The 22467-nt window shown below is 42.4% G+C and overlaps 1 protein-coding gene across 3 annotated transcripts; it reads right to left on the minus strand.

Annotated features, from left to right (window-relative positions):
- Positions 1-3655: 3655 nt before the first annotated feature.
- On the minus strand, positions 3656-14031 carry e2f7 (E2F transcription factor 7). Of its 3 annotated transcripts, none has more exons than XM_080291326.1 (13): positions 13885-14031; positions 12531-12629; positions 11766-12074; positions 11416-11575; positions 10998-11237; positions 10235-10390; positions 9992-10135; positions 9682-9852; positions 9216-9300; positions 7225-7549; positions 6573-6732; positions 5920-6287; positions 3656-5354 (listed from the first exon to the last, which is right to left on the minus strand). In XM_080291326.1, the coding sequence occupies exons 2-13, from the start codon at positions 12627-12629 to the stop codon at positions 5199-5201; spliced, it is 2373 nt and encodes a 790-aa protein (XP_080147452.1). In that variant the 5' UTR covers positions 13885-14031; the 3' UTR covers positions 3656-5198. The 3 variants fall into 3 exon arrangements, with proteins under 3 accessions (XP_080147452.1, XP_026003542.2, XP_026003543.2); XM_026147757.2 differs by lacking the exon at positions 13885-14031 and adding an exon at positions 13093-13379; XM_026147758.2 differs by lacking the exon at positions 13885-14031 and adding an exon at positions 13028-13048.
- Positions 14032-22467: the final 8436 nt, after the last annotated feature.

The raw sequence follows: 22467 nt of genomic DNA on the forward strand, positions 1-22467 counted from the left end.
AAAGTAGCAACGTTAGTTTAAAAAATGAATTCAATAAAGAGCTCTCTGTTGTTTTGTGACAGTTTTAGGAATGTGGCAGCACACCTGGGTTTAATAAGCCTCGTGTTCAGAAAGAATTTCTAAAAGCAGAAACTAAGGCGCAATAATAAAGAACAGATTTAGGCAGGTAGAGCTGCTGCTAATATGGTCACAAGTATTTGAGAGGAGAAAAGCCATGCCCTCATAAACGGAAATGAAATGTGTTTTTCACAGCGTTAAATGTTGAGCATTCAGAGAAGAAGCAGAGAAACTTGCCTAACCCTAACCCCCTAACCCTCTCTGGAGTGGAGTGGAAAAAACAAATAACTGGCCATTAAGCTTAAGCTGGACAAGTACTTTAAAGTCAATACTATTACTACACTTTTTTGGTGGCTATACTTCCAGAGACAGAATAAAACAGGTTCAGGAATAAAACTATATGTTTCTGATTTTAAGAAAAATGCAAGAGTTAAATCCATAAATACAAATCAATAAAAACCAATGCTGATGTTACTGTGTAGCAATTTCCTGTTAAAAATGTTCAAGAAGCATTCAACTGTTTGGCGCTTTCATCTTTTAATATTTAATGTGCTCATGTACTGTGAATGGAACCTGGCATTAAGATGGGATCCAGGGGGTACGTTCTTATTAGATTTTGCCCCCTGATAGCATCCAGACAAAGAGCAATTCAGACGACCTCTTTGAAAAAGAAAAAATCAAGGGTCCAGTGTCCCCTGCCTGGGCCCCACCCTGAAGCCAGCCTGGGGAGCGAGCTTGAGTGCCCCAACCTGGCAACATGGGCCTGCCTTTGTTTGGGTCCACCACCCGCAGGAGGTGGTGAAGTGGTTGGCTGCAATGTGTGTCAGGTAGCACTTAAGGAGGCCCTGGCGGTGGGCAGAGCGGGTATGCTTGTATCATCTTGCTGCCTGTATGTTGTTTTTTTCCCAGTAGACAAGAACGTTGCTTCCTTGTACCTTCACATTGTGGATTGAGTCCTGATGTTGTTTATACGTATGTGCCAAATGACAGTTCAGGGTGCCCAGCCTTCTTGGAGTTACTGGGTGCAGTGCTGTGGGGGTACCTCACCTCAGAGGCTTCTAAGCTCACAAGAAGAACAAAAGTAAGAATAGGAGGGGTGTGGGAGATTACCCAACTAGTCTACGTGTATTTTTTTGACTATGTTCTGTGGGGGATCCTGCGAGAAGTTCTCAGATGATCTGAGAAGATCTCAGATGATCAGCCATCAGAAGATGGGTACACTGTACTGTAGGGAGATGGTCAGCAAGAGTACTCAGGTAGGTTTTGGTCTTTAAGTAATGCTCATTTAGTACCAAGGGGCTTAAAGTGTAAAAGAAAAATCCCCCTAACCATCCCACCACCAGCAACTTGAACCGTTGACAAAAGGCAGGATAGCTCCATGCTTTCATGTTGTTTACCCCAAATTCTGACCCCCACCATCCGAGTCATCAGACCAGGCAGATTCCAATCTTCTAATGTCCGGCCTGTGTGAGTGTTGTGAGATTATTACACTGTTACATTATACCTCTGATTTAAGCTTATGAAATCATTATGTAGTTTTAGGTTGCATTATACTCCTGAGTTAGAAGGTGAAATTATTAGATTGCTTAGGCTGATTTGTATTACATTAAACTGCTGATTTACTGTGAATGAATCACACTGTTCTATGGTACTTCATACTGCTGATTTATAAAGAGAATACTGTTTGCAGAGAATCATGGCCGTGCTTTTCTGATTGTAGAAAGAACAAAACATACTGCACAAGAAGCCAAGGCCGTAACCTAGGCTCACTGAGAGAGAAAGAATGTGAATGCTTAGTTCTGAGGGGGCTGAAGCTATAAGAATGTGAGAAACGGTCAGACACTTCGAGATTTTGCCGGACACCCTCCCGTTCACATCTCCCGTCCGGACGTTGGTAATGCTGAGTGTTGTATGGAATAAAGAGAATTGTATTGATTAAAGAGGTTGTTGATTGAGCATTTATACACCGAGTGTTGTTCTTCCTTCAGCCCAAAGATCAAAGAATTGGGATATTTAACAGTGGGTGTGATTGTAGCCTCGATATTCAGTTCTTATGCGGGGCACCTGGTGTGGTCTTCTGCTGCTGCAGCCCATCTGCTGCAAGGTTTGACCTGTTGTTCATTCATAGATGCTCTTCTGCATCCCATGACTTAGCAAGTAGTTATTTTAGTTACTAGTGTCTTGCTACAACTTCAAAGCAGTCTGGACTCATTAAGACTCATCAGAGCAGGAAATGTCATTTCAGTCTTGCATCATCTAATTGTGGTCAGCCTGTGAGAACTGAAGCCTCAGATTTCCTGTTCTTAGCTGACAGAAATGGCACCCACTCTGCTGCAAGCTTTGACATTTGTGCTTTCAGAGATGTTCCTCTCACCGACTGACTGTTGCCTTCTGATCAGGTTGAAGTAATCTGGCTATTCTCCTGATTTCTGGTATCAACAAGGCATTTTTTATCTTGACGACCACCACTCATTAGATATTTCCCCTTTTCCAGACCATTCTATGTAATAAACCCTTGGGATGGTTGTGTGGGACAATCCCAGTAGCTCAGCAGTTTCTGAAATACTCCAATAACCATGCTACATTCAGAGTCTTCCAGATCTTTCTGCCCCATCCTGATCCTACATTGAGGTTGTAGATAAATGCAATAAGTTGCTGCTGTGTGATTAGCTGCTGGATATTTGTGTTAATGAGCAGTTGAGCAGGTGTACTGAATAAAGAGTCATGTGAGTGTAACAATATTACCTCTTCGAGTGGAAGTAATAATTTCTCTTTTTTGTAGTGGTAATGGTCGGGGTGGTACTAACAGTAATGCATATTTAAATGCCAATTTCTTGCTTTTCCCTCTGTTTCCGGTGTTTTTGGTCAAAGCAGACACTTGGCTAAACTGTCTGTCTATTTAAAGTTAATTGTTCCATCTGCTGAGTTTTAGTGTCATAAATGCCTCACAGGGGCCAAAGAGATCCATCGAGCGCTCACTCGGCTCACTTTTACTGCTGATATAAAAAGGCTTTGATAGCTACATGTTTGTATCCACAGATGGTATGTTTTCTAATTGCTACGCACTCAGCCCGATCTGACCCTGAGATCACACTTGATGTGTTAAATGTGTTGTCCAGCATTGAAACTCCAATTCATCGCAGATAAGAATCAAAACGCCAGGTTTTTTTTTTCCTACATGTGCAGCCTGAATGTTAAGTCTGCACTGCCTCTGCTAGACATGTGAACCATTACATATATTTGGCTTTATCATACTGATTATCACATGGATCATATGTGACTGTTTAATACACAAATCAGTACAGTTTGCACCAACAGGAGTTGTGTTACAGATGAAGTGTCATCTGTCTACACTAGCATCGCTTGTTTCCATCTGCTGGGCCACTATGAATTTGAATTATTAGTGGCATCTGCACATTCCCAAATTGGTAAACTGAAGCCATCTGTAATTGTATTAACATTGGGATTCTTGTGTTAGTTTATTTCCTGCCCCTTTTGATTGTAGATTAGAAAAACAAAGCGTTTAAATCATTTTTTTTCTTCTTTGACATCCTCACGATAAAATGGAGCTGTTAGAAATACAGACAAAGACTGTAAAGCTGGTCTGAATCATTTATTTTGTTTCAAGTCACACAGAAATGTTTGGCTCTGAACTACATCGTGTGTGCAGAGTTACAATGAAAGAACAGCAATGAGTTTCCAGCTGTTGCAGCTCCTAAAAGAACCGTGCAATAACCATTATTTTTAAAATCAGGACAAAGACAAACACTGTAAATGACACTATGGATAAGTCATTAAAAATATTGACATAAACGACACACCCACTGGTTAGAGTGGATTATCTGTACAGCCTTTGGCGTGACATAGCTAAGCTCTCCTGAATAACTCCTACTATTGGGTTGTCTGGGCCTCGTTCACTGACAACCTGAGAAAATCTGTTTTGAGGCAACAACGATGTTCTCTTAGCAACATGCCCCGTTAACTAAGGCACTAGTTTCCCTGTATAAACAAAGGAGGAAAAACACTTTACAGTACTCTGATACTTTTCCCAATCCAACTGTAGCACAGTCACTAGTATTCAAGTACCTGAGAGAATTGCCACATTGTCTTTCAGCACTCAGTAACAGTGGTTACACATAAGAATGCACATAGCACCAGCCGGGTACGTCTTCCTGACGAGAACACGAAACCACCCGTAAGCATCGAGAAATATAACAACTGTTCCTTCAGATACTTGTCTGGCTGTAAACGTTTAAGGCTTTAGTGATCATTTTCTTAATGTCTAGAATGGAAGGATTGTCCAACCACCGTCATTGTAAACCGGCGTTCAGCAGCTCACACGTGTCCTTTTACACCTGTTTTCGTGTATCTAAATCTGAATGGGCCGATTACTACAAAATTACGGGTACATTCTTCAAATACTTAGTGCTAAAAACTTAATGTTTCATTACAGACCCTGTAATCGACATATTTTCACTAAGATATAAATAGCAACTGGGCTACAACAAAGGGTGAAGAATTAGCAAGGGTGTAACGATTACAAAGCAAAACTCGAAACAGTGATCGAATCATCGGCGATGCCGTGTTGCATGCCCGTTTTCCTGTGCTGTGATACCCATGCAGAGAAGTTAATGCCTGAAGTGTGGCAGTGTGGTGAAAGCTGTAACATTAAAAGACTGTTTCTGGTTATTTGTCCCCTTTAAAATAATATTATGTATGTATGTATGTATGTATGAAAAGCATAAAATGAAATGTGCTTTTGGATAATCGTTACAGCCCTTGTAAATAGGTAGCTTGATCATTCTAGGAGGAAACATAAAATGCAGCTGTGACCGGCTCCCATCACAGGAGGGCACTGTTGCATTGGTAATACTGCCTTACTCTTAAACCTAACCTTGAGGACGTCTCGATAGTTTTGAGTGTCTGACTTCACAGTGTGACACCCCTTTCATAAAACTCAGTCAATTAGCAAAATATGAGACTCTCCAGGATTTACAAGAAAACATTCGATACTCTTGGAAAGTTCTTAATTTATCTTTAGAAACATAGCACCAAAGGTTTAAAACCATATTCTTTGTTTCATTTTCGGTTCACCGCCCTCAATTTTTAAGACGGCGCGTTCAACACAAGCTCCCGTCTCTTCAGCTGGTTGGATGGTGGCCAATGTCGAGTCTCCTCTGTGCTGATCCCCTTTTTCGGACAGCTGGCGCAGCACTGACTACACTTCCCAGAGTGCCCGGGGTCTGAAAGAAAGCCTTTGAAGAAGATGCTGGGGTTTCCTTGGGCGTATGTGGAGTCTGTAAAGAGACAGAATGCATTTAGGGAACATTTAGACAACCCAACGCATAAACAGCAGCCACTGCCAGCAGTAGATGCAAGCTCACTTGCTGAAAGGTCAGTGGAAGTCAGTAGACTGAATATTATCTAAGAAAATGGGTGGGTAGACGTGACTCTACACACTGAAAGTGAGAGTGGGATTAATGCATCATTACAACGTGGTCATTAACTTGTCCTATTGTTTATAACGTCGCGTGAATTTGCTGCCCAGTAACTCTATCAGAGCTAAACCAGCATCACTACACTGGTCTTTGCAGGCAGTAAAGTTCATTCCCATTTAACAAGCTGGAGATTAATCAGTCTTAACTGCTGTGACACAAAGTGTCCAGATGAGTAAATGAGGGTAAACCTTCCACAAAACAGATGCTGCACTTGCTCTCGTGTCAAGCTGTGTTGTGACATTTTCCAGTGCCTGATACGAGAAAGGTCATGTTTCATTATGAAGGCTAATTACATTGATGTATTTTAGGGCAGACAGCTGTGTGTGAGAGAGAGCAGGGTTACAGCAGTACAGTCAGTTCTTACCAGTGGTTCTGGCGTGTTGATGCTGATGGTCTGTCGTGGTCTCGAGGGAGAATGTGGCGTGCCAGCTGACGACCTGTAAAGCCCGCTCTGTTCTGGAGTGGACGGCGGTGGAACCGGCACCACACTATACGGCGCCCCCCCCACCATGAAGTGGGCAGGTGACATCATGGCAGGCAGACCAAAGCTCAGTTTTGTGTGAGCATCAGAGCCTTGCTGCTGTAGACTGCCGGCCACCAGGGGGTAATGGGAGAGAGCAGCAGATGGTACCAGGACATAGGGCAGTGCCAAGGTGGGAACACTGCTGGGAGGAAGTGCTAGACTGGCCGCTGGTTGTCCAGCTGAGAGCAGGAAGTTGAGGCCATTTAATCCTAGAAAAGAGGACAGGAGACCGATTAAAAGGTTTGAAGGATTTCTTTTTCTTCTTCTTCTTTTTTTTTTTTTTTTACAAAGCAAAGATAAATAAAATTCAGTTCCCAAATCCTGGGAATAAAGCGCTCTGGATTTCCAGCACTGAAAGGACCTGCTGCAGGGAATATTCTCAGTAAAAGAGTGAAAGGGTGCAAATCATAGTGGCCCTCTCTTACAAGCCCTCTACTATCACAACAAATCATAGTTAACATCTTGCTCTGCGTGCTGCTAAAACAGTGCATTACCTGCATTGTTGGGGACATAAAGGTAGTGCGACGGCTGAGCGTGCTCACTGCTGGTGTTGCCACCCCCACTCTCGCCGATCACCTGCTCTCTGCAGAGGCCTGCTGCTGCTGCACCAGCTTGCGAGCACTCTGCTGTTTCCCTGCAAGCTTCAGCTCGAGTCTGGAAAGAGCAGGAATGACATCTGATGTTACAGCCTTATGATCTGCATTTGTTACAGTCCTTAAAACTCAGACTATAACACGTCTCCCCTTCTAGTAACAAAGTCAAGTCATGTTCCTGGCTTACGGTTTATTTTCTCAGGCAACCTTTTAAAAAGACCAACCTAGCATGTGACACCGAACCATCCAGTTACTTTGATTTTATGTATCCTGATTAACTGCACCAGGTTTTCAAATGATCAATTATCTTATACTCTACTGAGATGAGAAGTCTTTAATTACACCACACAAGACTTATCCTGATCAGTGAGCATGGCACATTTTCCATTTTCAGTTTAACTGTCTGCCGTGGTGAATTACTAACAGGATTTTCTGACTGTCAGAATTACGGCACCGAACCGAATAATTAGCTCGGAGTTAGTTTTTAACTGGAACAAGAATAGCAATTAGCAGCAGAAATTAAAATCCACATCGCCACAGAATACCATCTCACCTTTTCACATTTCTCTAATGCAGAATTTCCCTTCTTTTTAAGTACCATCTCCTCCTCCTCTCTTTCTTCCTTCTTCCTCTTCGTTGCCTCCAACCTGGGTGAGGTGTGACCTTCAAGCATCTGGTTTGGCGTTTCTGGCGGTCTGTACAGCATGACCACGGAGGGTTGGGACAGGCTGGGCAAGTAGGCCAAGCAATGGGAAGACGGGGAAGCAACAAACAGGTGCTCCGGGTGGGGGAGTGGTGCCAGAAGGGTGGAGGACGGGGAAAGGGCAGTACTGCTGTTGTGCATGAGCCGAGTCTGCGGTGGTGTGCCGGGTCGGTTGCTGAAAAGGGGGGGGGGGGGAAGAAAAGTAAGCTATATTTCTCCTGCTACTTGTAGACTGAGTTTTTGCCAAGAATCTGATTGAGAAACATTTGTTTATGACTACAAGCATTAGATACTGCAGTGTTCGACTAAAGTGGAACACTGCTTCTCAAGCCTTAGCTTCTAAACATTTTGACCAAATTGTTCCTGATACAGAGGAACCACAGAAAGTTAAGTCACAAATCAGTCTCTTGCACACGTCAGTAGCCCCCTATCTATCTCAGATAGCAGGCTTACATGTGCTTAGGCTTAAAACTTTCCTTTTAGATAAAGCATATAGTTAAGCTGGATCAGGTGACCCCGAATCCTCCCTTAGTGACCCTGCAATAGGCCTAGGCTGCTGTGGACTTCCCATGATGCACTGATGTGTATTATGGGAAGCCCATGGGAAGATGTGTTGGTTATGATCAATGTGTTTTGTTTTGGTCCCATCTTCCTGCCATCACCCTCAAGTGCTCACAGCGGTTGGCTGCCCCTCGCTGGTTCTGCTGGTTTCTTCTTGTTAAAAGGGAGTTTTTCCTTCCCACTGTCACCATGAGCTTGCTCAAAGTGGGTTGTCTGACTATTGGGGTTTCTCTCCATTATTGTGAGGTCTTTACCGATATTAAGCGCCTTGAGGCAACTGTTCTGATTTGACGCTATATAAATAAAAGTAACTTAAATTGAAGGTGAAGGCATATTTGTAATGGAGCATGAGCTTTACGCACATGACTAGATATTTGAAGTTAAAGGGTAAAGTGTGCAGGATGCAGACATAACAAGATGAAATAAAGTTTTTTTCTTAAAACTTTGCTCTCGCATCAGAACACTTTTTTTTGTTAAATAGCATAACATTACAGGGTCCTGGCCATAACAAAGCCTCCAGTGGCAATGAGCGAGTAAATGACAAATAAGCAGGTTTCAGCAAACTGTACAAACTGTGCAGTTTTTTAAGCACAAGCTTTATGGTCCTGAATCCTGCTTTCCATGGTTTGAAATGCAGGTAAAAAAATTCCTGACCTGATCAAAAGGTTACTGTGTTAGAGCTGGGTCTGTGTGCCCCTACAATATCTCAGCTGAAACGCAGACTTGAAACTGGCCACAGGCATAAACTTCTAGCTCTCATCCTGTGGGCTACCACTGCCCCCGGTGCACTTTTGCCTAACTTCATTTTTAAAATATTCCTTTTCAACACACACTTCCATGTCTTATTATCTTACTCCCCCACAAAACACTTAACAGCCACAGCCTTGAGGCAGCTGTGGTTTGGCCACGAGTAGTTTAGTTAATAATAGGAAACAACATGAACTACTGTGTACTCCATGTATGCCGCCAACTTATACACTCATAGGAGACAAAAACTATTAATGTCCACAGAGTCAGCTCCTGTTACATGTAGCCTTGAGCGAAACACATCAGCCAAATCAAACACTGGCACTGAATGTAAAACATAACGAATAATAGAAGGTTGCAAAATAGACTCTGTAAGGGAGAGGGCAGCATCTTTTAACCTGACAACAGAGATGACTTTGAATGTGTCATGTATAAAACTCAAACAAAAAACTTTTGGTTTAATAGTAACACTTCAGATGGAGAAAGCTGATCTTTGAGATGACCCAAGTATCTGTGTGTTAGCGTTTACTCACTCAGCATTACTTCCAAACTGCAGCTGACACGCTGCACTGTTGCTTGTAGTCCTTCTGGAATAATCCACAGGCTGGTTTTGCAGGGCTGCAGCATAGAGACAACAAACAGACAGGATATTGAAAAAGCTCTATGCCAGTGGTTCTTAACCTTGTTGGAGGTACCGAACCCCACCAGCTTCATATGCGCATTCACTGAACCCCTCTTTAGTGAAAAATAAAATGTGATTTTTTTACTGGTGCACAAAATGAGCCATGCATGTCATGGCGAAGGCTCTGCCGAACCCCTGAGACCGACTCACCGAACCCCTAGGGTTCGATCGAACCCAGGTTAAGAACCACTGCTCTATGCTGTTCCGCAGAGTCAAAGCGCACGACTTGCAGATTTAAAAAAAGGCTCGGGGACGCTTGGCCGTCTCCCGCCACCCGATTGGAAACAAACAACTCCCCCAAAAATAAAATCTCTTACCGGTTACTTCACGTCTCGGGCTGCTGGGTGCGGAGCTGACCTGCCGCTGGACTGCAACAGATGTTGGCGTGATGCTGAAGGAGGCATGACGTGCCATTTTTGCTTTTCTGAGCTCCTGTCCTGGCTGTGCAGACTCAGATGAAGCGATGGCTGCTACATTCAAAGTGTTTCCTACAGGTAGATGGATGACGACTGATTTAGGGTAAGAGCAATGATGACAAACGCAGTTCTTAGATTGACAAAGGTCTGGACTGTCTTATATTTTCAAGTTACTCTAGCAGAGTTCACTGAAGTCATCTTTAACTCTCACCAGCATTCACAGAGCTGCTGAATTCAACCGGGCCGAGCCACTTGAAGGCCGGCTTTCTGCCCCTCTCCTCTCTGACATGAACCTTCTTTATGAGGCTGAGGCTGGTCAGCACGTTGGCAATATCATACAGACGCCGCACCTTAGCTGGAGATCACACAGACACAGTGTTTAGTTTGGTGAAATACTGTTTCCTGGAATCTATACACGTCACTATACACGTTGCAGCACTTCTGGATTTCTTACTTTTGTACTTGCTGTGACTTGATGAGTCCTGACTCTCCTCGATGAGGACCTTTGCTGCTGCATCCAGGGTAACAGTCTGAGTTTTGGACACCAGGAAAAGCATGACAAACTTCTGGCTCATGATGCGCAGAGATTTGTCTTTCCTGTTGCTACCGGCTGCAAAGACAAGCAGAAGAAACGGACAGTGTAAAAAGCTACTGCTTTCTTAATTAGCAGTGAAAATCAGCCCACTAAAAACCAGTGAACCGTATGTTTAATTACATTTTATTCATTAATAACAGGCACCAAAACTCCAAACAGAAATTCAAAGTACTTGTCAACATAAACTTGTTTCTTCTGTACATCCTCAGTCTGAATGAAAACATTTCAGAGACGTGAAATCAAACCTGAAACCTCAGTACAACTTTTACAAACTAGATCTTTATTAGAATCCAGCCACATTATAAGTCTGCAAACGTACAACCTCTTAATGACAAGCTGTGAGCAGACAGAGGCAGCGTCGCTACGGTAACCAGGCTTGAATCCATTCCTGTGGGTTTAAGGCCTTATTCAGCTTTAGTGTTAAGCATTTGCCCGTGAAAATAAGCCTACACCTAAACTGTTACATGCAGGCAACTGAAGTGATACTTAGTCTAATGAAGACTACGGTTAACGTCTAATCTTTATTTGGAGCCAATATGGAAGAAAAGGCACACTCTCCTTATAGTGTTCATTTTAAACACTCAAAACTCTTCATCTCCAGTCTTATTTTTCAGTTTATTACCGCTTCCAGCATCTCCTTCCCCCCCGTCATCCTCTCGGCCCGGTCCGGTCTCCCTGGCCTCGTTGGCCTGCTCCATCTGGAGGTGGTAGCCCTGCTGTCGGCCCTCACACTGCAGCTCCTCCAGGGTGGCTTCCAGCCGCTGACGACCGTACCAGGTGTAGCTGTTTTTGGCTATCCGCCCCACAATCGTCAGGGACTCCAACACATTCACGATGTCGTAGATCCGCCGCCGTTCCACCCCTGACAGGATTATAGCAACATTTCTCTAAAACATGTGCACGATTTGAGCAGCAGTCATTCCCAAATTCAATAGCAGTATTTTCCTGGCCCCATGAAGAGTTTACAGTGAGACAAATTGTAGTCATCTCCTTCTCCTGTGTCCAACTGCTGCTGCTGCTCTCAAATTACTGGTTCTTACCCAGATTGGCTGCCACTTCATCCAGCGAGATCCAGATGGGGCTGTGAAGCGGTGGGTAATCAGGATAAAGGGCAAGGAACTTCTGGCAAAGCAGACCCAGACTTTTCTGCTTTCTGCTCGGCTTTTTCTCTGCATCGTCCTCTTCATCAGCGGCTTCAAACTGGACAGAGATCAATGCCGTTGTCTTTTGGATTAGTCAACCAATCCAACAATCCACAGCTTAAATGACTAGTCTTTAAACAGGACTTCAATAAAATATATTTTTCGGAGAATATTAATTTAAACTACAACACAATAAATCCAATCTGTGTTAAAATGTCCTTTTAAAACAAACAAACAAAACACCACACCTGACAAGAATCTTCCACCTCTGGATCCTCCACCACATTATCTGGGCTCGCTGGCTGGTCTTTATCATTCTCTATTGGTCTAAACAGCACCTTTTTCATCTCTCTGTCCCGGATGTCTGGGCTCGCCGCGCTGATCAGCATCTTCAGGTTAGCCGTTGGTGTCCAGGGTTCGGTCAGAGACGTGTGTTTGATGGGGGTAATGTGGGCGAGCTCAGAGGGAGCACCTTTTCTGTTGATCAGCAAAGTAGGAAGGGTGGACTCTGCAGATTTTAGCGGTGTTGATTTTCTCTTCTCTGCACACATGTTCTCCTGTGATGGAGACAGTTATGTGATCGAATTAGTGCAGGTTTGCCTTAATAAAGGCTCAAATATCCTCTCATACAGAATGAATTGCAAAGGGGTCATTTTATAGCAAAGAATGATGAAAGAAAAACATGTAATCCTGGTTGAATTTATTCATACCAACTCATCCACTATATAAACACACATCTCCAAAGATCCGAATAAGCCATCCATATGCTGAATCTGAGACCGGAGGCCTGCTCCTGAATCTGGAGGAATCAAGCAACTCACACTGATTTGTACAACCCTCAAGATCTTATTTAGCACTGTAGCCCACAGCCCTTGCTGCTGAAAGCCAAAAGCAATAAGCTCTCACGTGACTGAACACAGCGCTCTGATTGCGCTGATTTCAAAGCTTTCTTTCAGATGAATCTTATAAAACCTGCCTCACCTGATTTAAAGCAGGGTGCCACCTTAGCCTACCTTTTGTTCCCCGCGAGCCCCATCCTCCTCCTCCGGCACCACCGTTGAACTCTTCCTTGGACTTGAGAGGTCTTTCAGTGCGAGGCATTGAACCTCCATCTGGGAAAAATGCGTTCCAAAGTAAAGACAAATATTGAGAATGGGAATTGTAAAGTTACACTTAAAAGTAAACCCAGATCCGTGGTCAGCTGAATTTGGCGCAAAGAGCATCGGCTAACTAGCCTTCATAAAGCTAACTGCGCTGCTCTTCCTCAACCCTGTAACTTTACAGCTGAAGTGCCGCATTAACTTTTTAGCTGACAGTAATTAGTTTACAGCTACAGGTATTAATATACAACGTTAGTAGAATGTTATTTCTAAGTTGCAACACGAGTTGCGGCCGTAAATTATTTTATGCAAATGGTCCACAGCTTTAGCCGTTGCTGAGCCTGTGAATAGAGGTAAATGCGTTTCTGATGGATGTTATAAGTCAGTAAGACTTAGCATTAATTAGTTACCTAGCCAGGGACACTGTTATAGCTGTGTTGCAGAAACCCTCCGGAGGGAAATCACCACTCTTTACCTTCGCTGTTGAATGAATGAAATCGTCAAGTGTGGCTCTGCGTCCCCGTTTTACACACTTGTCAGGGCGCCGCTCCTTCAGACCGACATAGCAGTTTATTTCCCTCTTCAGAAAGAAGCAGGCAGTCCTTCTCAAATCCTTTCTTCAGACTCCTGTTCAGCTATACTACTCCTTGGAGAATCCAACATCACCCGCTCAAGCTTGTTTTCTGGCGCTCTCCTACAGCTGGGTCACTCAGCCAATCAGCGGTCAGCTGACTGACTCCGTCATACGGCTCCAGCCACTCAGTGCTATTGTACTCGGGTGCGCGCCTCAGATAATACCAATGAGGGACCGGACGTCCACGCCTCCAGATCTGTGTTGGCGGGGCAACCGGCGCGTTTATGTTCACGAAGATGGTCATAAGAAGATGTCTCACTCTAGTGATTTTATTTTCCTACATGGAACCTGAAGTTCTGGCTGATTAAATTTGAAGGTGTTTGATGTATTCTAAAAGTTTTTGTTAGGTTTTTAATTAAAAGAATTTACACGACTCGAAGTCTAGACAGCGAGTAAATTTGATGGGGAAAGTACAAAAGAACAACAACAATAATAATAATAACAATAAAAAGCCCAGCCTTCTCACTACAGTGTGGAAATTCGTGGGTACCCTGTGCTCATGGTTTGCGATTTCTTTAGTAAGTATTTGGTAATACCTAAAATTTATTTAAAATAAAAACTGACATTTATTTCAGAGCCTGTTCCTTTTAGGCATACTGTGAGTAGCCGACACTTGAGAGGTCAAGGAGTTACTTCTATAGACGATCTTTGTTTCTCAGCTGAGAAGTTTGGCTTGTCTGCGTCTTCTCCCACGGTCCTAGCAGCGGCAAGTAGAACTTTTTTTGCGCCTACAAAGGCGCTTTTAATATGTTCAGCTTAATCACTCCGGCGCTAGTCTCTGTGGACGGCTGTAATTAGCTGATCAGCTGCTGAAACAGACAGATGGGAGGCGGCGGAAGGGGGAGGAGCGCGAGTGGCGCTAACAGTACCTGGGCCATAGCGGGAAAAGCGGCGGTGGGAAAGTGGGCTCACTTTCTAGCAGCCGGGATCCCGCCCTGTATGCAAACTGGTATGCAAACTGGCAGAGGACGAGCTCTCAGTCACGAACCCCAAATGCTTGCATAATAGCCCCCAATACACACAGCATGCCGCCAGCTCCCAGTCAGATGTGAGCTACAGCAGAAAACGTGTAACCTCAAAGGTGTTTATGTCAAAGCGCAGGAAACGTGCCTGTATTTCAAGACTGTAGGGTTGCTAAATTTGAGTTATGTCTATCACAGAAAAGGTCAATGACAGTGGCTTGCAAATAATGACTGTAGCAGACTGCTTTTCTCAAGTTTGAAGAGATGAAGAGATAAAACAAATAATTTAATTACTAAACTACATGGTACATCTGGGGACAAAAATGTCGGTGTCCAATAATTTTGCTGGATTTCTAGTGCAGTGCAAGAATTTGTGCTTTTTATGCATCAATTTACAATTTGTTTTCTCGCTTTTTAAGGGAAAACATAAACCAGGTAACAATTCAAATGAATGTAACATATTGATCTCAGGCATTCTGTGGTTTCTCAAATAGTTGTTAGTTACTACTTTCACTGTCACTCACAGACAGCATGCTGTCACCAAAAAACAAAGAAGAAAATCTTGCTGTCATTCAAATTCACGTCATTCATGCATAAAAACTCGCTTTTCCTCCCCCGAGAGGCTCTAGGGCAGAGATTATATCTCTTGGGTTGGCTTGTTAACACACTGGTGTTCCCCCTAAAAAGCTGGATGAAGTGGCTGGGGAGAGGGAGGTCTGGGTGTTTCTGCTTAGACTGCTAACTCCTATCACAGGGACCTGGGTAAACTTCAGATAATGGACGGATGGATAGTTACTTGTGACAAAATGACTACTGCACACTCTGTTAATCATTTTCTTTGCAAAATGACACAACGATGATTACCTTTATTTATCCTGGTGCTACTCTGATAAACCTATTCCCTCATTTTGACTGTAGCAATGAATTGAAGGCCAACAGTAAAAAAAGCAACCAGTGTTTCTAACTGATCCAGTTGCATTCAAGCCTTTTGTTCTGCTGGTGTTTGGCTTGATTTGAGGTCAGCAAGTTCAGGCATGTTCTGTGGTGGTTGTTAATGCAATATAGTCAGAGAATTGTTTAAATTCAGTAAACGAAACAGCCCCACTCAGGACAGCATATACATTTACTATGGGAACACAGTAACCATTAGACTGAGAGTAAACAACAGGCTAGTGGTGGAGATTTCCTTTAAAGCTCAAAGGTAAAATCCGTTCTGTCGGACTCCCTCCACTTCTATCTGTTTCTGCCCTTTATTACCTTCCTCTGACTTGTTGTCACTCTGACAGACTTGTTTTCTTGTCCCAGCTTTGCTGCTCTGACCTTTTATTAAACTACTCCCCTGGAAAACTTGTTACAGTTCACACTGATCTCAGTAAAGACATCTGACACTGGCATTTAGGAAAGGTTTCAGACATAATCCTAAAAAAGCATCACCAGTAAACACACAAGAAATAATTTTGGAGAATGTTACTAATAATGGAGGGAATCACAACCTGACATGACAGGAACAACATACAGTCATGTGAAAAAAATGTTTTCACAGCATTCTGCAGTCCTGTGATAAACTAAGTACAGCTTGTTATTTAATAGCTCGTAGAACCACATTTAGCAGCAATAACCTGAAGTAACTGTTTTCTGTATGACTCTATCGGTCTCTTCAACGAGGTTTGTAGGTGTCCGTTTGTGTTCAGCTCTCGAGACTTTGACTGGATTATTGCTTCCCCTTAATTCTTTTCTTTTTCTGACATTCTGTTTTAGGTTTGCTGCTATGCTTGGAGTCATTGTCCCGCAGCATGACCCAGTTTCAGCCAAGCTTTGGCTTCACATTTGACTCTAGAATACTTTTTAATAAAGAGCAGTTTGCGATTGATGTAATGACTTCACAGTGTCCTGTTCCTGTGGCTGTAAAACAAGCCTGAATCCTCCCTTAGTTATGCTACTATAGGTCTAAGCTGCTGTTCCCATGATGCATGACGAGTGTTTCTTCTTCACTCACCTTTTTTCACACACTGTTTTCATACACCACTCTGCATTCATTCATTAGTTATTATTAATCTCTGGCTGTCTTCCACAGCATGTCTCTTTCCTGTCTTTCTCACCTCAACCCCAGCTGGTTGTGGCAGATGGCCGCCCCTCCCTGAGCCTGGTTCTCCCAGAGGTTTCTTCTTTTTATAAGGGAGTTTTCTCTTCCCACTCTCACCAGTGCTTGCCCATCAGATGATTGGGGTTTTCTCTATTTTCTCTGTATTATGGTAGTGTCTATACCTCACAATATAAGGTGCGTGGAGGTAACAGTTGTTGTGATTTGTGCTATATAAATAAAATTTAATTGAAAGTTGGTGATTTGATCGTTGGTTGCTCCAGTATGTATACCAAATTAATCTTGAGCAAACCCAAGTTGCTCTCCAGTGTGTTGCAATCTAACAGGGTGTTAATGTTAGATAGAAAGCACTTAGGCATAGAAAAACGTGCTATATACAAACCAGTCTTTTTCTAATTGTACTGTCATAACTCTAACATTGTTGTGTGTTGTGTTGGCAGCGAGCTTTTTAAAAGCAGCCTGCAAACTAAAACAAACCACAACACCCATGTAACACATTATTTTCTGACACTCTCATTAACTGATGACTGACTAGATAAATCATTAATCATCATTGCCTGAAATGGCAATGAGATACTGCTAAGATGTATTCTTTACATTAAAGAACATTTCACCCATGGACCCCAACAAAGAGCACATTTTATTTCAATTCAATTCAATTCAATTTATACAGCACCAAATCTCAGCAACAGTCGCCTCACAATAATACATACAGAGAAAAACCCAACAATCACATGACCCCCTATGAGCACTTTGGCGACAGTGGGAAGGAAAAATTGGTCTTTAGCCAGAACGTGATGTTTCTCAAACCTTTCTGTTGAATTCTCACAAATTGTTCCTTACACACACAAATCTGGCATTCATCAGTATTTGGTTAGCTGAATTCAAGAGCAATGCAAACAAATTAAGAAGTGCTTTACTCCATGCAGTACATGCAAATGTTGAAATTCCCGATGTCTTAGGAAATGGAAACCGCATTTTTAAACATTTAAAAAAACAACAACGTATATTTCATTCACTGCTTACATTTTTCTAAGATGCCAACAAAAATCCCCAAAGTGTTAAATAAGAATATGGAATTAGGAATAAACTCAAAGAACATAAAATGTAGTAGTACACTTAATTTATCCTTACAAATCGTCATGGCAACACTAACTTTTTTTTGAAACACTTGATAGCATCAAATTTAGAACAAAGAAACTTTGCACTTTCTTCGTTTCAACATTTCAGTGCTATTGTTACAATATACTGAGAAAATGTGTGTTTAAGGAGTTGGATCCTTCTGTGTTTGTGTTTTCAGCTGAGCAGGCTGTGATTTGTCCGTATTAGGCTGTCGTCAGTTGAGTTTGTTGGGTCTGTAGCGGCCCAGCGTTTCTCTCTCCATTTGCCTTCGCCGATCTCTATGATAAGGCTCACAGTGCAGTTTACCATGCTGAATTTCTCCAAAACGGAACTGGGAAATTTGGATTTGAGGTCAGGGGTTTTAGTTTCCCTTTTCATGAATATTAGGATATCATTGTTTCTATATTATAGGTAAAACGGCTGACATCCTCCCCTTTTGTTTAAAGTTCAAGTTTGAGAGTTTAAAGTAGTTTGTCCACCAGAGGGCACTCTGCAGCTTCCCTGTTGGCAACGCACCTGTTTGGACTACAAATACAACAACCAGCTGATCGGAGCAGAGTCGGATTACTCCTTTATGCTGTGCCCAAGACTTGACATTGACATTGTTGTATTGTCTTAACAAGGACCCATAAATAACTACGCATAACAAATTCTATGGAAATTTTATGCATCTGAAAGAAAAATTAAACAGATATCTCCAGACACACTGGACATTTGAATTAACCAGTCGGGGCATTGGGATGACTGTTGCATCCCAAAATCTTAGAGTAGACATGCAGTTATACAAAAATAATGGAAAGTCATCAGAGGCCACAGATGTTAGTCTTTATTGCATTAGTTCCATTTCAACTGTCTGTAAAAACTAAAACACGAGGAGGCCAGAGGCCGATTTACAGACAGATGATACATTACACAACATGAATAATAATAGATGAATGGCGTGGATAGAAAATAAACCACATCTGAGAGAGGTATTCTCTATCATGAGCGCCTTTAGTGTAAATGGTAGTGTTTGATGCTCACATCTGCAGAGGGACGTGATCCGATTCTACCTGGCAAGCAGGACAAAAGCAGCATTAGAGGAAAACAATCTGCTGCAGTTTGATGTAGTGTCGACTGGCCAGATGCTCGTTAGGGTTCATATGTGTGTGTGATGTATGGGTAATGGAGAACGTCGGACGTCTGCAGGGGGCTGAGCTCAGTGGATTCAGCACAACTCTGCAGTGAAACAGATCGTCGCACGAGGGCTCGATTTCTCAACACATTGCCTCAGCAGGGTCACCACTGAATTCCAAATGTTAGCAGGTGCTGAAAAGTGATCTGTCTTCACTGCCTATGTTTTACATTATTTATATTATCTGAGTAATTTAAAGTAATTTGTACTCCTACCATATGCTGTCAGGCTTTTAAAGCACTGGGTGCTTATGTGCATATGTGTGTGTGTGGGTATCTGGGGGTGGTCCTGGGGGTTTACTGCCACTGCCAGCAGTTACAACCTGGAGAAAGTTTGTGTCTAAATGAAATAAGACTACTTCGTTTATGTGTTTTGTTTTGGCCAAACCAAAAATTTATTCAAAAGATGCTGAGTTTAAAATAAAAATATTTTTTAACATCACTTTTGATATTTTTTTTTAAATTAAAATCACTCATTATTTTCAAAAACTTTCAAACTCTAAAGCAGGGGTGTCAAACTCAAATACACAGTGGGCCAAAATTCAAAACTGGAACAAAGTCGCAGGCTAACGTTAATATTTATTGAAATATATTTATTCCTCCAGATATAAGAATGAATCTTTTCTTATGGACTCAAACACGTTTTGCTGAAAAACTGAATATGGAACAAGCAAAGCTTAATACTAAACAATATATATATTAGCTGTATAATACCAGTAGGCCAGCTCTGATAGTAATTTGGTATGGCTTTGCGGGCCAAATGTAATTAGGCTGCGGGCCAAATTTGGCCCGTGGGCCAGAGTTTGATATCTATGCTCTAAAGCAACTGTGGAGCAACTGGACCATTCTGTAGCTGAAAAAGGAGACGGCAATTGTTGGTATTTCTTGTTATTTTGTTCTTCTGAAGAGCCACCTAAGTCTTGCTCTACTCATCTAGACAGCTCAGTCAAATTCTTTCACATATACAGTAACTTCTTTTACTATCTAAAATATATGAATTTTGCAGCATTAACAACATATGGAGGTTTTTGTCAATAGTTGTTAAAATAGGAAGTACTGCCTTATTTTTGATTAATTCCCAAAAGTGCCATTGGTCAGCATGGTGCCAATGGAAACTATGGGTTTGTGTGACAGAAGAGGATGCCAAGTATAGGTGGAGCCAGAGATCTGATGTGGCAACTTCCATGGCAACAGCTGGCATAAAAAGAGCATAAGAGCTTAGCGATGGTAGTTAAGGGGCCGGTGCAGATTAAAGGAGGAGTGGGTAAGAAAGGTAGATGAGGGTTGGAGTCCAAGTTACTTTCTCCTTCTGTGCTTCATTCACACACTTTGTATGTTGGCAGGAGAAGTGGGGGTGGGAGGTGAGGGGAGAAGGGTTGGGTAACTGTGATGGACCGAGTTGAAAAAAGCAGGAGTCATCTCAGGAATGAGAAAAATAGGGTTTCCATTTATTTAATTCTATTCCATTTCTATTTATTTAATTCTATTATTCTATTCTACTCTATTTAACCTAAAAATTATATTTACAAAAGTAATAAATGTTGAGCTCATAAAAAGAGGTCAAAGAAACAAAACTGGACTCAGGCAAAGAACTGTGAACTTAGCAAACCAAATGACTGCCCCAACAAACATAACTGACCTAATTACACAAAAGGGTTTTATAATGGCTGATCAGACCACTACGACACACGAGGGCTAACTACAAAACACAATCATAAACCACAATGATGCAGTACAGTCTAGTTTTTTAAATAAACTAAACACCGAAGAAGAAAATCAAAAACCACTAAACCCTAAACTCCAATATTTAATTTAATTACAAAAGCTTTTTTTAATTAAAGAAAATAGACATTCTCCCCATTCAGCAGGAAGTGGTGGTGCGTTCAATTATCCCTCTTTGTATTTAACAGCTTTAAGCCCTGGCCACCAAACTCAAGTGTGTTATTGTGTTCAAATGAAAAATACACAGGAGTTACCGACTTTAGACTGTGGCCGTGGGTTTGGCCATTACAGTAACAGAGAGAGGGGACTACACAACAGGAGTCTCTGTCCGCCATCTCAGTCGCTCTCTCTCCTCATTCCTCTGTTTTCTCTTTCATTTGTTACTTCTCATTTTTCTCTGCTCCTCCTTTCTTTTTTTCTCAACCTGGTGCCGCTCCTTGGCTTTTGTCTCTCATGTCACCGTCTGAACAGAATTCTTTCTCTTTGTAATTCACACGTAAACCTCTTCCTTGTATACACGGAAACACAAGTCATAACCAAAGGTCATAAAAGACTTTAATGAGTGTTCCTGTGGAATGTAGCCGATTCACACCAGGCAAATTATTCAATTCAAGTATAATCTTATGAAATATTACATGCTTTAACATTTCTGTAATACGTTTGCAAGATGAAAAGGTGCTGTTGATGTCCCAAAACCTACCTATGACAAGCATGGCCTTTATGCTGTGGTAAAGAGGTAAAAAAAATAAATAAACCTGAGAGGTCAACACTGTGGACGCATTTGAAAGAGGAACTAATAGCGTCTGATGTTGTTGCAGTTTCTGTGCCTGTGACAAAGTGGAGCAGTTGCAATGCTCTCCATTTGTCCCATATGTGTTTACCTTTTTTTGCACACTGTACACATTATTCTGTTTCTATAATAATAATGGATTAGATTTATATAGTGCTTTTCAAGGCACCCAAAGCGCTTTACAATAGGGCGATCGTGGCTCAAGAGTTGGGAGTTCGCCTATAATCGGAAGGTTGCCGGTTCGAGCCCCGGCTTGGACAGTCTCGATCGTTGTGTCCTTGGGCAAGACACTTCACCCGTTGCCTACTGGTGGTGATCAGAGGGCCCGGTGGCGCCAGTGTCCGGCAGCCTCGCCTCTGTCAGTGCGCCCCAGGGTGGCGGTGGCTACAATGTAGCTGCCATCACCAGTGTGTCAATGTGTGTGTGAATGGGTGGATGACTGGATATGTAAAGCGCTTTGGGGTCCTTAGGGACTAGTAAAGCGCTATATAAATACAGGCCATTACAATAGTGATATTACGTTCTGTATCGAGGCTTCGAAGCTTGTGTCGAGTAATTGAGGGGGCGTATCGAGGCTTGCTTCATTTATGGGAGCAGCTGAAAATGATGACGTCCGAAGCCTCGCTGCCCGGCTGTACCCGACTGGTTCATGAAGTGGTTCATGAAGTGGTTCGAACTTTGCCGCGAGATATGACAGCTAGATATAAACCCCTCAGACTTCATTCAAAGATGTACGTGTTTGATGGAGAGTTGCGGTTAGTGAGAGTTTGGAGACAGTTTGGAGATTTATGAGAGTGAGGAGAGAAAGTCAGGAGAGAATGGAGCCAGCTAATGCTGGGCTACACTGTGTGTGATATTTATATTTGTGCTTTGTCTTTATTGTCTTTCCTCAGGAGAACAATCTCAAATAGATGAAGACCTGGTTAGCATGGTGATTGAGGACTCCCAGCCATTTAGCATTGTGGAGGACAAAGGATTTAAAAAATTTGTTAAATCATTAAATCCTAGCTATGCTCTCCCCAGTAAAAAGGTCATAAAAGCAGTGAAAATTTAGTTTTTACAGAATAAAATGTGAACAGGCAGGACTGAGGCCTCAGTGTGTAGCTGTCCATACCTCAACGTTACAAAAAGCACAACCACTGTCCACACCCCAACCACACCTCACCTCACAGTAAATGATCATTTCCATTTTAAGCATTTCCAAATAATCATTTTTCATACTGCCAGTATAAATATACACAGTATACTGCCATCACTACAATATACATGTTTTACACACTCCTTTTGTTGTTGACATTTACAGGCTGTGTGCAAAAGGCCACGCTCTTCAAATTCATGCCAACTAA

Source organism: Astatotilapia calliptera, chromosome 17 (genome assembly GCF_964374335.1).
Source record: "Astatotilapia calliptera chromosome 17, fAstCal68.1, whole genome shotgun sequence".
In the NCBI taxonomy this organism is placed as follows: domain Eukaryota; kingdom Metazoa; phylum Chordata; class Actinopteri; order Cichliformes; family Cichlidae; genus Astatotilapia; species Astatotilapia calliptera.

Bases quoted from the DNA above. Each gene is read 5' to 3' on its own strand.
- e2f7 (XM_080291326.1), bottom strand. From the start codon at position 12,629: ATGGAGGTTCAATGCCTCGCACTGAAAGACCTCTCAAGTCCAAGGAAG. The intron at 10,136-10,234 runs GTAAGAAATCCA...TGTGATCTCCAG, and splicing joins AAGTCACAGCAAGTACAAAA to CTAAGGTGCGGCGTCTGTAT. The intron at 9,301-9,681 runs GTAAGAGATTTT...TCTATGCTGCAG, and splicing joins CCCGAGACGTGAAGTAACCG to CCCTGCAAAACCAGCCTGTG.